General features: G+C 32.6%; 1 protein-coding gene across 1 annotated transcript in view; it reads right to left on the bottom strand.

Annotated features, from left to right (window-relative positions):
• LOC132756874 (uncharacterized) overlaps positions 1-17435 on the bottom strand; it is a 30566-nt gene extending 13131 nt beyond the window's left edge. The window contains exons 1-7 of the mRNA XM_060748018.1: positions 17343-17435; positions 12453-12514; positions 11524-12151; positions 9493-9759; positions 3052-3321; positions 2164-2717; positions 388-561 (exon numbers count right to left, since the gene is read on the bottom strand). Of these exons, the coding sequence (XP_060604001.1) occupies positions 388-561; positions 2164-2717; positions 3052-3321; positions 9493-9759; positions 11524-12151; positions 12453-12461 (1902 nt within the window). The 5' untranslated portion in view covers positions 12462-12514; positions 17343-17435. The remainder of the gene's footprint in view (positions 1-387; positions 562-2163; positions 2718-3051; positions 3322-9492; positions 9760-11523; positions 12152-12452; positions 12515-17342) is intronic.
• Between the last annotated feature and the right edge of the window lie 1097 nt (positions 17436-18532).

Below are 18532 nucleotides of genomic sequence, written 5' to 3'. Positions count from 1 at the left end.
CCAAAACTGAAAAAAATGCTTGCTGGAAAGAAATATAAGACCAGGGCGGCTTTGATATCGGCTGTTACACAGTAACTTAAACATAGGTCTACGTCATGGTTCACTGCGGGAATACAAAAGCTCCCACAAAGTTGGCCAAAATGCGTAGACTTAGGTGGAGAATATTTTGAGAACTAGCAGAAAGATTTTTTTAAAATGTTGAATGGTTTTCAAGAACGAGTCAAAAGTCCGGATATATTCTGACCAGTCCTCGTAGTGACGGACGGACATGTCATTCCAGTTTATTTTTTCCAATTATATTGCCGTTGGATAACAAATCACGAAACTGCATGCAAAAAGTGTGGTTAACACATAAGGAGTATGACAATTTACAAGCAGTAAACTTACCATATCTATAGACTGAAATGCGTCCTCAACACCTGGTTCCTCTTGCAGAGGTTTATTTCCATACTTGTCTTTAATCATTAAAACTTCTTTGAACATCTTTAAATATTTCGAAAGCTGATACTCAGACAGCTCATAGTTTGGACTGTGAATAATATCATTGCGTGCTTCCCGAGCCTTAAGTAATATAAATCATCTACGTCAATTTGTTGTTCGATAATATTTTCAACATTTGATTTTTTACTTTATTTATTATCAAGAGAATGTTTATTATTTCATACTGAAATTTAATACTGAAAATTTTTGTAAGTAATAGTGCACTACATAAAATAACCAAACAAACAAATAAAATGCAATTATATACTAGTTACTATAAATATATATATTTCATAATTTGTCATACATTTTGTTCTCAGGATATTGATTAAAGTCATGCAAATCTTAATGCTAGAATTAGGTATATTTCATTTTAATAAAACAAGGCTATTTATTAAAGTATTTCTGAAAGTTACAATTGTTATAAAATGAAAGCTAAAACAGAATCATTTTTTACAAAGGTGGCGTTGTTATATTCATCTTAGGACATATAGAGAAACGGCAATAACTGTTATTTTGAATCTTTTTTTAACAGAAAAAAAAAACAACAAAAGAAATAAATAGGATATGAAGAGAAACTGTCTGCTTGCAATGCAAGCGCCTCTTTAGATTATTATATACCTCTTACAGACTAGCACGATAACATCGAAGGCAGGATAAGAGGAAAATTCGTAATTTAGAAAGGGGAACTTTCAGTCTTTAACCCAGATATGGTAAATTTATTTTTAAGCTGTTTGTGCGCAACATGTATGACGAAGAATATGTTCATCTAGTTCTGTAGGTGAAATTCAATGGTGAGATAAAAAAGAAACGAGTTTGTTGCTATATCATATTTGTACAGCATTTCACATTGGGGGCATTAACTACAAATCTTTGTTGTCAGGACACGGTCAGGTTGAATGTACTTCAGATCTGTACATTCAGCAAAAATACAAGCAATAAAAGCAATGATCTGGTTTCCTTTAGAATAGAGCACTATTGAAAAAAGAATTCAAATTGCTCAGTCCCTTTGTATTATGTTGCTGACCTCAAATCATTTGTTCAAAAACTACCAAGAGTTATCTGGCTGAAAGTGCGATCGATCCGAGTACAACACGAGGAGCCCAAAACTTTATTGGTAAACTATCTATTCAACGCTAATGATTTTATGAGTTAATATTCAGCATAACCCTAGCTCTTCGCTCGAAAAGCCGACCAAAATAAAGCTCGGAGTTTAAATTAAGAATCCAGGCTCCTGATATCTAAAACGACAAAGGCAGACACAGAAATCTGTGATCAATTAGACTTATTCCGGAACATGTCCACAGATACTTTCAGAACTTGTCAGACAGCAATAAGAGCGGAGATAGCATTCCGGACCTTTCTTCATTTTGAAAGACTCTGAATTAAAATTGAAAACATATTGTTCCGTATACATGTATTGACATTGACAATGCATAGAACAGAGTTATTGTCAACGCTTTTGTTCAACAGACATGGCTTAATTGTGTCAAATAACACCTTATTGTCTTATGTGTTGGTATATTTTCTAAAAGATCACACACAGCTCTATAACAGATATATATATATATATATATATATATATATATATATATATATATATATATTTATATATATATATATATATATATATATATATATATATATATATATATATATATATATGTGCCGTAAATATTTTACCTGTGCAAATGCATCTGACTTTCCGTCGATGATAACATCTCCAAGCATCATTTCTATGTAAATGTTATTTATACACAAACTAAGAAGGCCTGAGCAGTCGACTTCTTTAGCAGATTGTTTGTCTTTGTAGCCAGTAGTATTTATAAAGCATGTAGCAACGCTCCAAGGATAAATGCTCCATTTCTGAACATCTGTGTTCACAAGTAACGGGTCTTGAAAACGATGATCACGAACAATTCTATCATAAAATTTACCACAAAACCCTCCATTTGGACACAAATGCCTTTGGTTTTGTTTCTGACTTTTGAAACATAAACATTGTTGTTTCTTTAGGTAAGGACATTGGTCCTTTTTATGTGGAAGAAGACTTTCCTCTGTACATGTATTACATGTGTTCCTTAAAGATGTCATAATATCTATGTGATGTTTCTGAACCGCCTTGTCAGAAAATCCTTCTAAACCTATCTTTAAGTACTTTAATGCTAAAGCTCCCCTCATCCAATTTCTGTATAATGTATCTGCTAATTGTTTTCTGAGTAAAGGGTCTTGAGGTCCTGGAAAATAAACCTTAAATATGATTATTATGATATATATTGTAAGATAAATTTCTTCTAGTAGTTTTAGTGGTGGTGCAGAATCAACTAAAGTGTTTCTATAAACATGAAGCTAACCTTAAATTCTTAAGGAACTCCACCGACGTTTAACTGTCTAAAATATAAAATTTGGTTTTAATTTCTTACATAGCCGGGGCACTTGAAATAAAACGGTATGCAATAGATAATTAAGTAATATAACAATTTGTATTTTAGCAAGCTTTTAGTTAAAATCGTTTCATCGTTTTCAGGGTTAAAAAATTATCACACTTATAAATACATGTTTTTATTGTACCTTGTATTGCCACTGTCATTTTAGACGAGACATTACCACATGTTAGTGTGTATTCACCTTCATCTTGAAAGTTTACATTCAGTATTGTTAGTTTATGCGTAGTTCCAGTTGATATAATAATGTATTTGCCAAAAGATTGTAAAACTTTCCCATTGTGTTGCCAAATTGGATTATACGTTAGTAAATTCATCTTACACACTAGATCAATGTTCATATTCTCAATTACATCTGAAGTTACATGCAAATCAACGATAACATCCAATGTTTCATCTGCAAAATATTAAGAGAAAGTGTATATTTAACATAAAATAATAGATGTTGTCTTGTTTGAATTATCTTACTTATCAGTGTCCATTGACAATTCAGCATCCAATGATTTTCTATTTATTAAAAGAGAACTTCTTTTTAATGTTTCCGGACAGGACGCAAAATCAAAAGTGAATACATTAAGTCCTTGTAGCATTGCTAGAACGATGCTCGATCAGATATATGTCAGAATAAATAAATACGTTTATGTGTGAAAATAAACAAAACGATAAAAAGGAAAATATGATGTCTATGTTTTATGATCATTGCCTGTTTGATTTTGAAAAAGTGTTGGAGATATTGGGTTGAACTAGAAAATGAAATTCACATCGATTCCACATTGATTGTCCTCCACTTTCTCTCGAATATCTGCCACAACGTGATGCCTCCTCAATGCCCTGCTGAGTGCCTTCTCGGTACGCAAAATATTGTCGGATACTAAATTCGGGTATGTTGCTGTCCGTGTTGTTTTTATTCCAATATTTTACGCACCATTTACGCACAATAATTAAGCAAATATTTTAAATGTGTCTTCCACAATCAAATGAATATTAAAATCAATAAATATAATGAAATAATTCAATTAATGGTTACCGAAACCAATTTTAATCTGGAAATTTTAATTTCTAAACGTGTAAAGCAAACGAAAACAAGAAATTATCAAAGTTGTGCAAGCGATACAAAAGTCCAAAAGCGGTTAGAAGCCTAGAAACATTCTGTAGGGCTATGGTCATTTAATTATGCCGTTATGGAAGACACGAGTGTCTATGTATACCAACATTTTGTAAAAATAAACAACAACAAACACACACAAGGTTTGATTTTCTCCAACAATTATTCACTTAACTTCTATAAAACTCACTGGCCTAATGCATGGATGTATTTATTTAATAAACCACTTGTGTGATTTAACTCCATCGAACATTATAAAATCCCTATTTTGTGATCTCATTTACTGTATTTACTGTTATATACTGTATAAAAGAAAATATTTAAAATTCAAACAATTTCTACACCTCATTTTTGCCAAAAGTTTTGTGTTGTGGACATAATCTGAGTTTTTTTCTTGACAGCACTGGTCAGTTTTTACACAAAGTTCATAATACATAGATCATTGTCATAATTGTTGTTGTTAACAAACGAGGTTAAGGAAGTCAGCTCGGTTGGTTCACTTCATGGTTTCCAGACGATAACTAGAGTTTGGAATAAGTTAGTGTCCTCAAACTTTGTGTATAATAACCTGATATGAAGACCTCGGTTGGAATTGCTTTTAAACCCCCCTGGGTTTCTTTTACTTTAAGAACGAAAATTGATTTTCGGACAAAAACTAAAGTTAGGAATGCGATAGTGTAATCACACTTGGTATATAGAAAGCTTTTATAAAGACCCTGGTTGGGATTTCTTTTAGACCCCCTTGACTGTCGATAAAACTTATCCGGACATTAGCAAGGCTTAGGAGTGAGCTATTGTAATCAAACTTGGTAAATAGAGACCATATGTAAAAACCCCGACTGGGATTGCTTTTGGACCCCCCGGGGTAAGGTCAAGGTCCATATCACTAAAAATAGAAATATGGTTTCCGGACAATAAGAAGGGTTAGTAATGAGATATGTTAAGCACACTTGGTATAAAGCAAGCTTAAAAAAAGACCCTGGTTGAGATTGATTTTGGAACCGCTGTGGCTAAGGTTGGAATAAAATTATTTCATCGTTTGATTGAACACAAGCTTATAATTCTTACGAGAGCACCATGGTTTTTCATAATCTCCTTTTCGAATGTTCCACTATTGTTCACTTTTTTGTCTAAAGTAACGGTAGTGCATTTATTTACTTGCTATGTGAGCGTGGCATCTCATAAAGAAATACTGCAATATTCTAGTTTAATTTGTTTCTAATGCGCATGAACCCATTAATCTAGCCAGAAATAACTAATGCGCTGAATAGTACGGTAGCATATCGTTATATATACATATAGAAGAGTGAGTTAGTCAGAATATAAAAAAGAGTATTTTTGCAAGACTTTCAGCTGACCTGTTTTCATCCTAAAGAAATAATTCCTAGAGTGAGAATAAAAAGTATAAATCGCCTTCCATCTCTCCATCTGAATTATAAATATTTTTATTGTCATGAAGAACTGTCTGGAATAAATGAAACGTGCAATTTTGACGAATGAACTTTATTAAAATCATTTTTGTAAGGGCGACAAAGGAAGCGACCGCCGCCTAAATAACTTTCCTGACATGGAACATCAATGAGAATGAATCTTCGGCAAACAAAAGCAAATATCTGTCATCCATTTTCAAAGAGACTTTGACATGCCTGCAACTATTTCCAACAATCTCAATTATATAGACCTTGTTGAAACATCGGTCTTCACGCAGTACGGTGTCCTTCAAACACATTTGTATAATGATTGCATACTGCTGCAAACTGCGCTTTATCGAATTAGAAGTCGTCAAATTACCAATTACAAAAATTGATAAAGGCGGAGAAAATTGAAACATTTCAATTGCCTATAGTAACGGATAATGTAGAAATACTCGAGATTAAGCCGAAGTACATATTACAAACACTTTTAACGTGAAGCTATATAATATCTTTACAAAAAATATATCAATTAAGCCACATAATGGTTTATAAAATCCCATACATTGAATAATAATAATAATAATAATACATGTAATAAAAATAATAAAGATTCTATAAAAGAGGGAACTAATTTGAACAACAAAGCAATATTTCATAAAGCCATCGACATAAAACAATATGAACGGGCCCTATAAGAAACTGAAATATTGACAAAATAGGTCAGACATATACCTTAAACCCCAGTCACGCTAGAGGTTACGATTACTTGCGACCACCGGCGATTTTTATAACTGACGATCATCAGCGATTGTCTGCGACCAAAACTATTTTTGCACAGATAAATTTACTTCTGCGACTATCGTAAGACAAAAAAAAGAGATAAATACAGAATACCCAAAGAAAGCCCAGCACGGCAAAATTGAAAATGTTGCAGGCTCGGTTTGATTGAGCCTGTTCATGGACGGTACTGTAAAGTGCAAACTACCGTCCACGCCCCCTAGCACCGGCTTAAGCAGAATTCAACATTTAAACGTGAAATAGTAAAATTTTGATTTAGAAACATCCGCAGATGTGTTCATACGGCGGTTATCATGGAACCTTCAATGTGACACTTCCGTGCCATTCCATGAAAAGCGGCGTATGGTCCCCAAGTAATAAAAAGCGTGTGCCCTAAACGAGAAAACAATGGGCGGAACTAAATAAAATGGAATTTTGAAAGGGGATCAGAGGTTATGAAGCCTGCGTATCATAGATAAAACGTCAAAATACAAATTTAAAAAGCAGGCAACATATCCTAAGGGTGATTGAACATTATTCAAGTAGGAATATTGGAACCACCCAACTAAAAAATGCCGAAAAGTTGAAACTAAAAATACCACAAGCACAACAATAATGTCGTGCTGAACGATCTTCAAGGATCGAAAATATAACATCATTGATTAAATGTACGGGGATACTTTTTACAGCCGCCACACGGCACAAGTAACACGGATGTGACCATAAAATATATAAATACAGAATCCCTAAAGAAAGCCCAGCACGGCAAAATTAAAAATGTTGCAGGCTCGGTTTGATTGAGCCTTTTCATGAACGGTACTGTAAAGTGCAAACTACCGTCCACGCCCCCTAGCACCGGCTTAAGCAGAATTCAACATTTTAACGTGAAATAGTAAAATTTTGAGTTTAGAAACATCCGCAGATGTGTTCATACTGCGGTTATCATGGAACCTTCAATGTGACACAAGTCATCATTGACAATCGCACGGCAGGTCATAAGCAAACGTACGATGGTCTAAAGATTGAGTTGGATTACTTACGATTACCCGTGACCTGTCATGCGATCATCTACAACTTGTCGTACGATTATCACACGATTACTAAACACTACTCAAGATTATCAGTGACTAGTGGCAATTTGTATAGACTGTCGTAAGATTGTCGCACTTCCTAACGACCATCGTGCGACAGCCTAAGACCTTAAAAGATCACAAGCGACCTGTTTGATTGCAGGGAGGTTGTTGTGCAAGCTCAACAACATCTCTACGGCTGAAATTGGTCGTGGGACCTAAATAAGATAACCTGCGACTGTCAAAGATCACCGATGACCGTCGTAAGACGTTTAAAAGATTATCTGCGACCAAAGGTCACTGGTGATCGTGAACTGGTCTTTTGTGTGTGTTTGTGTTTGTTTAAAACCCAGTCACACTAGAGCTTACGATTACTTGCGACCACCGGCAACTTGTAAAACTGACGATCATCAGCAATTGTCTGCGACCAAAACCAATTTTGCACAGATAAATTTACTTTTGCGACTATCGTAAGACCAGTCATCATTGACAATCGCACGACAGGTCATAAGTAAACGTACGATGGTCTCAAGATTGCCTGGGATTACTTACGACTACCCGTGACATAACATGCGATCACCTACAACTTGTCGTACGACCATCACACGATTACTAAAGACTTCTTAAGATTATCAGTGACTAGTGGCAATTTGTAAAGACTGTCGTAAGATTGTCGCACTTCCGAACGACCATCGTGCGACAGCCTTAAGACCTTATAAGATCACTAGCGACCTGTTTGATCGCAAGGAGGTTTTTGTGCAAGCTCAAAAACCTCTCTACGACTGAAATTGGTCGTGGGACCTAAATAAGATAACCTGCGACTGTCAAAGATCACCGATGACCGTCGTAAGACGTTTTAAAGATTGTCCGCGACCAGAGGTCACTGGTGATCGTGAACTGGTCTTCACTGGTCGTAAGCTCTAATGTGACTGGGGCTTTACCCTCGCCACCGGAAAGAGACCATATGGGCGAGCATGAACTTGTCTTTACTGGTCGTAAGTTCTAATGTGACGGGGGCTTTAAAGGACACCTGTATTCAAAAGTTAAACACACTTTACCGTACCGAAATCGAGTTTTGGCAACTTTTCTAAACTTTAGTTTTGATGTTAGAAGGGCCCTTTTTCAGAAATAAGGAACCTTTAAATAATCTACAATATCATCCATATGAAAAATGTCTTCGCATTAATTGTTTCATAAGAAAGAAATAGTAACATTCCGCTATCAATCCAAATAAGAGAAAGGCTTGTTTCTACCCAAACTTTAATGAAATATGTATATTATTACATTTTGAAAATATCAGGTACCATAATAATGTGTTATTAGATTTAGCCAATAAATACCTATATAAATTTAATAATTAAAATGAAACAAATTTTTATTCTCGAAACGGATATGAGAGATACATAAATAAAGTTAAAAGGAAAAGAAAGGAAGAGAAAAATGTGATTCATCTGGAGTGTGAATTCGAGGCCCTAACTTTCAATGTATCTAACAGTATCTCTAGCCTATTTGAATACTCTTCAAAGCAGAGGTATAGGATGGTCATACCTTAAATTGTCCTAACTGCTATTCATAAATGTAACATACATGAGATTTCGAAGACAACTTGCAAGCTATCAATTTGAAGTATTGATTTGGAACTAATAGAGCTTACATCGGTGTGTGGTAGCATCTCAAGTATAATATTTTAAAATGATTAACATATTTAGTAAACTTGATAAAGTGAGAAAGACTATTCCAAATACAAGATTAGGAGTAAGAAAAAACTAACAATTAATATTGCTCAGTATTTGGTTAAGGATATAATCTTAAAAATCAGACGATGAACGCAAATTGCGAGTATGAACGTCTGGTGATAAAATGAAGTTATTCAATAAATAGGAAGGCCCAAGATAATTCGTTAGTAAAGATATCACAATATGTTTTTGAAAAACAACCCCCTGTGAAGCTGAGTTCGGAAAATAGTTTTGAAGCTCTTTTGGAACATAATAAAGATTTCTTCTGAAAAAAAGTTCCTTTGTCAATGCATTTTGATTCTATGATAAATATTATGACTTTACTTGATGTTTATATAATGTATAAACACTAACTGTTTGGTCAGCTTTATATTTTGTTAAATTAATGGTATAGGAGGGCGTAAGATAGCACATTCATATAATTTTCCTGATAAAAAAAGAAACTTAAAAAAAAACTATAAATACCTATAACAGTTAGATCTGCTGATGTTGAAAAATTTCCACACACACACGAATATCGGCCAGAGTCTTCCAATGTCGCGCGTTCTATTGCTAACCAGTGGGTGCATTTGTTGTTTATATATATCAAATTGTCTGAAATTTCGGCCGGCTTCCAATCTTTCTTCCATTCCACTGTCCTTTCTGCTGAATGATGGAGTTTGCATTTCAGAACAGCTGAATCATTGGCGTAAACCTTCTTATCTCGGAGAGTTTCAGTAAAAACGTGTGTGCCTGTGGTAAGCCCATATATCGAGTTACATGTATCATTAAATATATATTAAAAACATATATAAATATACATGTATATATAAAACAAAAACAAAACAACAAAAAAAACATGGGAATGTTAATAGCATTTTTATTGATTGTTTCTCAGTTCTCTTTACTTGTCGCGTTCAAAAGTGTGTTAAGATAGACTATAGCTTTGTAAAAGCGGATTACTATTAATACCTGCGTACCATGACTACTTATAACACTTCAGGATTCTTTGATTTATCATATCAAACGAGACTTTATCCAGATCTTGATTATGCCATACGTATCCGAAACCATGCCCTGCATATTTTTTTACACGTGAAGCCAAATTTTTGTTTCTATATGTAACGTTATTATCCGCGTCAAATTTGAGAACACGATATGTTATAAAGTAGACAAGAGAAATAAGTTTTCTTGAATATCTTAAAATAGATACTTTCCAAGATATATTTTAAGGGACTCTACCAATCTCCACATATACAGCATATAAGTTTGTTGATTTACGTACCCACATCACTGATAATTATTATCTATATAATTCAAGTTATTTGGAGTGCATATAAGACCGTACGTGTGATTATCTCAGCACTTATTTCGCCGTCACCGGAATGTTCTTATTATGTTCTAGAGCGACGATCTTTGAGACTATAAATATTGAGTATGGTGAAATGAGTGAAGCAGATCATTTCCGTTTTGCAATTCTTCTTGTAGCTTCGGTATAAAATAGATTTGGACGGGAATTTCTTCGATGAGTGAAATCGATAATTTTGATTTTTCAAACTCAAAGGCGATTCTTAAAAATGAATGTTCATGTGAATTACGTCGTGGCAAATTTAAAGTAATCGGCTGTTTTGGGGTTCGTATGGACCAAAATACTTAATACTGCTTTATATGGAAAATGCCATTGCATACATATATGTATATTTGTACTGAATTGATCGAGACCAAGTTTTAAAAAATATATATAGATTTGGCTGATGAGTTCTGACATTGAATGTAAACTTGGGTAGAATCAAAACACTGAAACGGCGTGAAAGATGCTACCCATGTATAATTAATACTTTAGAGGTAATATGAAAATTGCGTCATAGTGTCATATTATTGTTGTTATGAATACTAAATTTGGAAATTGATTTAGATATATATTAGATATTAGATATATATCTTCTAGGGTTGTAGCAGGGACTGGATGGAGGATGGGGGTAGCGGTAGGGAATCATATCAGATTATAATTTTGATTAAGTAACAGCCTCAGTAAAATTTCTAAATCACATACAAACCCTATGATTATCTCACGCACGGTGTTATATTAAATAGATAATAATAAAAAAAACCTTCGAATTATAACATTTCCGCATCCAATAATCTTCTCGTCTGGTGATTTTTTTCAACTACAATATTCAACATATTTTCCAGAATTTGTTTCTTCTGATTTTTGTTGTTTGTTTAAAAGTTAAGTACCACGGAAATATAAGCCACCATATTTAATACAGGATACTTTATTGTGCATTTACATTTTGCTTTTGGATCACAATGATAATATATTTCTTACTTCCATCTACGTAAGGGTCAACAAACCTGAAGCATGATCGAATCAAAAATATGAAAACTTTTGAATATCCTGTCCTGTATATGCATAATTATTTGTATTTGACCTCTTATATGATATGCTTTTCACATTTATGACACATTTTCAAACAATTAAATAACCTTTTTTATATAAGGAGAAAAAACACATACCAGTTGTCGATAGCAATTGATCTTCCGTGGCATTGTATGGCGCGATATTTTCCTCCATTGCAATGCGCAGATGGCAATTTACATCTGTATTTAGTTTTAATTTGGCAATCAATCCTTCACTTATATTCATGGACTCTGGTTCAAATGAATAAATCATCTGTTTACACTTATGATCAGCCTTTTCGTCTATATGTTCGATCAACTTCAGTAAATGTGGTTTAAGTAAGCTTTGTTTTGCCGTGTAAGTTTTGAAAGTTAATGAGGCACGATTAGCGTACTTTTCAACATCTTTTCTAAGGCAAAATATACATTTTATTGCTTCAAGTTCAGAAGTAGCCAATGTTGATTTAAACACGGTCAGTAATACAGCGCAAAGTTGGCGAGTGTCCCAAGAGTCAATATCTTTATTTATTTTATCACCTTGAAAGAGTTGTAAGTATTCTGCTTTGAACTTTGATTTTAATGAATCCTTTTTCTCATTTAACAGTTTAGCAATATCTTTTCCGCTCCTTTTCTCTTCACGTTTTATAATGGCCTTTAGCGCGACGGGCGAAACTTTTCCCAGTAATAATATGTGACTGAGATAGTGTTCGTGCCCTCTGGTTAAACATTCATTTTTCTTTATTTTCTGTAATATGATTTAAAATATAAGATCTATGCTGCTTTAGATATTGAGATTTCTGTTTAATAATTCATTTGAAGAGATTTGTTAACGATACTGACAATGTAAACATAAATCGCTTTGATTCAGAATCAACAAAATAAATTAAATGATAAAACGTCAATATTTGTAATAATATTAATTCCGAAGATGAATTGTGTTCATTAATAAGAGATGAAAATAATATATAAGTTCAATTAATAGGAATAACTAGTTGTTAAAAGTTGTAAAGACAATTTAAAAAACAGACAAATTTGAAAAGGTTTACCGTCGCCATTGCGTCATTTGCAGCTAAGTCATACTATGTCTTGACAACAATATTGAGCTGTACTGTGGGGTTATAAACAATCATATAAATGTAAAATGGTGAATTAGTAAACAACAAATGTAAGAAATTAATTCAATTTGTTATTAAGACTAGTTAGTTATACTGATGTGTATAAGGACATTTTCATTTCTTCTTTATAAAAAATTGAATTGCAATTTGCTAAAAGTGGCTATTTATGGAAATATATACTCGCCGACATCAGCATAATGTGAACAGACAAAGAAGCAAAATCATAATTTAAAGTAGCCAAGTGATCAGACAGAAAGTGATTGTTTGCAGTTTACTTATTCATAAGGATATAGTTGTTGAAAAAAATGGTAAACTCATTATGCTAGAAACCGCGTAAAGTGATTCGTTAAAATTGCATAAATATTTGATACTTTATCACGCTGAATGATAAGCCCTTTGGAACCTTTGTTGACATTGTGTTCAAATTGATAAGCTAGATTGTTTAGGTATATACTAATTGACCTTGCTTTGTCTTCTAAAAGTTGAATGCAAATGACTTCATTGAAATTACCAGATTAATGATCTACATTTCACCATATAGAATAAAATATAGAATTTGTTTCATGTACATATACAATGGAAGCATAATATCTTACTAAATAATGACATTTGAAGCTGATTATTTGTCAATATACATTTTATCGTAAGTTCCATATATTAAAACTATATATTTTAAGGTGAATGATAAAGAACTTTGTGTCGGTATGCAATTTTTCATGTTTGAATGTAATTGAATTAATTTGCTCTTAAGGGCATAGTTTCTGATTCAAATATATCTCCATCGTCTAACTCCAAAAACCCCTGAAAACAAACAAACTGATGATAGGTTTTTCTACCTTGCTGACAGGTTATAGATTTGGGTGGATATGTTTGATCCTCATTGAAGTGCCGATTATAAACACTCCGAAGAGATAAAACGTCACTGTATTGCCAAAAAAGAAGATGTTGTATGCGAGATTTCTTAATTCCAGTTAACAAGTGGTCCAAGTGCCTTGTCCGTCTAGTTACACATTCACTGGATATTTCTACAAAAAGTTCGAACTGGAAAAAGTGAAGATGTTTTACAGTAAGAAGTATTATTTGCGTCTAAAACGTTCAATTTGCAAACCATCCGCCCTATTCTTCTAACGTAAGTGTCTGGGACTGTTTCCCAGGATTAGAAAATTTGCTTTCTGGTAAACAAAAAACGTCCAAGAGTTCTTAAAGCATCGCACTTGATCAGCTTTCAACAATTTTTCGACAAAGAGATTAGATGATAGAATTTTCCTTTGAAGGTTTGAAAAGAAAATATGTCTACAAAACGGGACAATTACACAATTTATACCCGGTGACAGTGCTTATTGAATCACTCTCGTACTTAAGTCTCTAATCTGGAATATAACTGTTGATGATAATAACTATGGTCAAATTTAATTTGCAAATGAAGAACATGTTGATATAGGAAAGATTTGATGTCTGATGAAATTGCTTGCAAAGTTCCAGAAATAATATTCTTATGTTTGAGAAAAATAATAGCTTAAGGAGGAGCTTAAGGTATAAGAGACACGTGTTGCTGCGAAGGCTGCAATAGGTCTTTCAAGTAAGCATAAATGACATTATAAAAGAATGTTTTGAAAGAAAAAAAATACCTCGATCAATAAATTCAGTCCGCAGTTCCGACACTACGCAAAACTACAAGCAACAATGTAATGTAATTTCCAACCGTACGATGATCAAGTTAGGAGAAAATGAACAAACAACCAGTTTTTTGCCTTTATTTTAATGTATGTGGAATTAAATGTGTAATAAATGTAGATACATTTGTTCTACCTATATGTTAACACCATCTATTTTCCAATCCCAGTTAATGTTTTGTTTAACTCATGTTTTAACTTTTTCTCTATTTTAAGTAAATTTGTTTTAAAAGTTCCATGTTCTTTAAAAAGTGGTCTCGGGAAACGGCTAGATAGACGGACTGATAGACAGACGCCAAATCTTTAAACATTCCTAGTGATAACCAGAATATAACATTTGGAAAAGCAAACTTCTTAAACTAAAGAGGAGATAACTCTAAAAAATAGACATGCTAGACTTATGAACATTTTCGTTCATGATGTAAGTAATGACAAAGAACACTCTTCTTATTGTTTAAGTAGATACCATTTATAGTGAGAAAGAGGAAAATATAATAAAAAAGAATAATTTTTCAAATTTATACCATTTACTGTTACAAAGAAGATACCGAAGAAAAAAAGAAATAAGAGAAACCAAACAAATGAAAATTCTAGTTCAAGGATGATAATTCTAATATTAAAGGTGCCAGAATTACGAATCTTGTCACGTATGATGTGGGTGATGATAAGACACATATTTTGAAGTTTAAAGAAGATAAATTAAAGAATAAAAAAGTTATAAAACAACAACATCATTATCATGAAAATTTTAAATTCTAAGGGGTTATTCTGATATTTTTGGTGTCGATGATAAAAAACATATATATAATATATCGAGATTCAAGTAAATACATGAGGAAATAAAGATATCGTGAAAAAGAACTACTTAAACTTAAATCAGGAAAGTCGAACGCGGTCGCAAAAGCTAGGTGAGAAGGGCAGCTCACAATTTACTCCTTCTATTCAAGTTGAAATAATTTTCCACACTGCCCTCAATATTTCAAGTTACATAAAATCTTTTCAGTACTTTTTGAGTTATCACAAATATTCTTAGATTTGCATATTTTAAGTCTTTTTCGTACCATAGCAACCGTTTTTTCAATATTCAACATTGGAAGAAATGCCTTCTATCTATGTTTTAAGTTTAAGAAAGATATTTTCAGTACTTTGCGTTATCAAGGGATCCAGTTTTTGTGTATATATGCCATACTTTAAGACTATTCCTTGCTATAGCAACCAAACTTTTCAACCTAGAAAGAAATTAATGAATGAGCTGTATCTTTAGACTGCCATCTACCAATATTTCAAGTTTAAAGAAATATATTTTTTACTTTTTGCCATGTCACGGGGTCGAATTTTGTGGACGGAGTGACATACTGGCGGACGGACGGTAAATCTCCAGTCCCCACCCCCCGGTTAAAGCGATAGGAGACTTACATTCAATTACATTCAACAATTATGATTGATTAATTCTGTTTTTATTTCAATTAATTTGTTTGACTTATATTTACTTTTTCAACCCGTTTCCTAGCTTTTTATTTCAGACATTGATGACAAAAATAAATATTTTAATCAAAAAAGCTGGTATTCAATAGGCAAAAATCAGCAATTGACGCTATTGAAAGGTTATTGAACAGAATAGACAAGCTAAAAATCGGCCCAGCCCTTGTTGGTCATTGATTTCTCTTATATGTATATAGTACAAAAATCTTCTTTTGTTATACTAGGGAGGCTTAAGTAACCTTTGATGTTTTGTTCAAATAATAGTCCCGGGATAAAAAATGGCAAGGATTTCTCAGTTTACACATACTTTTGTAGAAAAATACAGTCTATTCTTCTTTGTAAAACTGATATGTCCAGAGTTTAGATCTTTGGCGTGCAGAATTAACTTGTGGACCCAACACTTATGTTATGTTATTTATGAACCTTGGATAAAAACTGCCTTACTCTGGACAATGACGCATCATAGAGAACTCTGACTTAATTATCTCCCGTCAATAGTATAAAATAAAGTTTTGCGTTCATGTCAAGATAATAAATAAGATTTTTAATAATTATCTTTGAACTTAGAGTGTCTGCATATATAAAGAACATATTCATGTAAATAAACAGTTACATAGTAATGCGTCAAATAAATCTAGTTACATTTTCACGGTATTTCCATACTCTTTGTTAACGTGTGCAGGAGTTTACAGCCTTCAATCCATTGCCGGACAGAGAATACGATTATACCACGTCTGAATAAACTGTCAATAATTACTTTATTCAAAGTATGATTATTTAATTGATCTCACTTTTTAAATACATAGATATCCGTTTTGTTCGTATTTACCGCAAATTTCCAATGCCTACTATACTTGTAGTCATATCATAAAATCTAAGTGCGAGATCAATCCAAAGAAAAGTCAATCGTCGACAAATAAAGTAAGGTTTATGCTTATATGATCTTAGTTTACACCTGAGAAATTATTAAATCTTAAACGCATTTCTAGGTCATTGAGTAAAATGAGTCTAAAATCGGCGAAATCATACCCCTTGAAACAATCACAAGTCACATGTGAAAAAGAACAATAAGACCAAATGTTTTCAAATGATTGCACTTCTGTATACATACATCCGAATACGTAATATGAGCACACTGCTTTTCACTACTGTGCAAGAAATATGAGCCGGTTAAACGTATAAATAAAATATATAATTTGATATACACCGTAAAAGCTACATTTTCCGCTTAACTTACTCTGATATGAAAAGTACAAAAAGATATTTTTGTGATTTGTATTTGCTTAAATATCATAATTTATTTAGCTTACAATTCATCAGCACCCAGTAGCATAAATGTTCGTTGCCTCGGTTTATACAAGCGACTAACCAGTTGCTTAGTTAAGCAAAGTTTGTTAAAATTTAACTTAAGGTTAGAGTTAAACCCATGGTTGATTTAACCAACATGCATACAATTGGGTGCAGATTATTTCGGTAAAAAAATTATATATCATAAACGGTTTGTAAATTAGGCAATCCCGATGCCCCTGCTATAAATAAAACATATTGTAAAGATACAAAGGTACCATGTAAATCTAATATTGTCTTATGCCTATCAAACTCAAATTACTAAATTAAAAATATTTTTTTTTTACAGTTTGATTAAGTAAATAAATAAGATACATACCTGACAAATATCTTGTAAAGAGAGTGGTACAATACAATGTCTGGAAGAAGGGAGGGAATGCAGTGAATAAAAGCCAACAACCAACCGGTGTATCGTGATAATTACCATTCGTAACAAAATCAATTTGGTTAAATGACACTGTAACACACTCGCCCCTTCTTTAGTTTAAACTTTATTTATTCAATAAATTGTTCATGAACAAAATTTACAAACATTTCACAACACGGCAAATCAAACTGGAATGGTTTTTTTGAAACCACTTAACAACGGAAATAATAACAACTGTCTTTGATAATTCAAAAGAATAGTTGATTTTTAAAAGTTAGTACATTAAGAAACGGGAGGTTGGATAATCTTTACAAAAGGTGTTAATTCTGAAATTCTTTACTTAGAAGAAATTGTTGGAAAAAATACCTTTACAAAAAAAATAAATAATATGAAATAGTAATGTTTTAGTAATCAGTAATCTGTATCAGTAACAATTTTTAAAGAGAATATACAATCAATTATCAAAGTATTGCAAACAATACTTAAGTCCCCTACCTTTGAGAACCCAAGAAACATTCTGAAGGGCCATTGGCCATTCAATTATGCCAATTGAATGAATGTATGAATGAATGATTGAATAAATGAATGAATGAATGAATGAATGAATGAATGAATGAATGAATGAATGAATGAATGAATGAATGAATAAATAACATGAATGAATTTAAATCTTTGGAGTTCTTAGTATGTCTTTATCTTAGAAATATGTTAAGTTTCACTGCCTAGTAAAGAATTTATATATTATGCAACAGATAATCGGAAGGACAAATTTTCTCAAGAAAAATATGATTAACTTATTGTTTCAACTTCTCTCTATATTTTAGAAAGTTTGTTGTGAAAGTTCCAAATTCTTTAAAGATTATGTCAGGAAAGAGTTGTTAGTAACGGACAGACAGATGAACTGACATATATTCTGAGGGTAAATCTTTTGAAATAAAAATGCTAGACTTGTGAACATTGTCATACATGATATGAGTCGAACAAAGAACAACAATCTTATGTTTGAAGAAGACCCCAATTGAAGCCACAAATAAAAAAGTAAAGAAATAAAAATGTTCATATATATACCATTTATAGCAATCAAGAAACAAATAAACAAGAGGACCAAGATGTCTTTAGAAAGCTCACCTGACCCATCAAAC

The sequence above is a fragment of the Ruditapes philippinarum genome, unplaced genomic scaffold, assembly GCF_026571515.1.
Source record: "Ruditapes philippinarum isolate M1 unplaced genomic scaffold, ASM2657151v2 ctg5504_1_1_1_1, whole genome shotgun sequence".
NCBI lineage: Eukaryota > Metazoa > Mollusca > Bivalvia > Venerida > Veneridae > Ruditapes > Ruditapes philippinarum.
The sequence above is the reverse complement of the archived record's forward strand: the minus strand, read 5'-3'. Positions and strand labels throughout refer to the sequence as shown.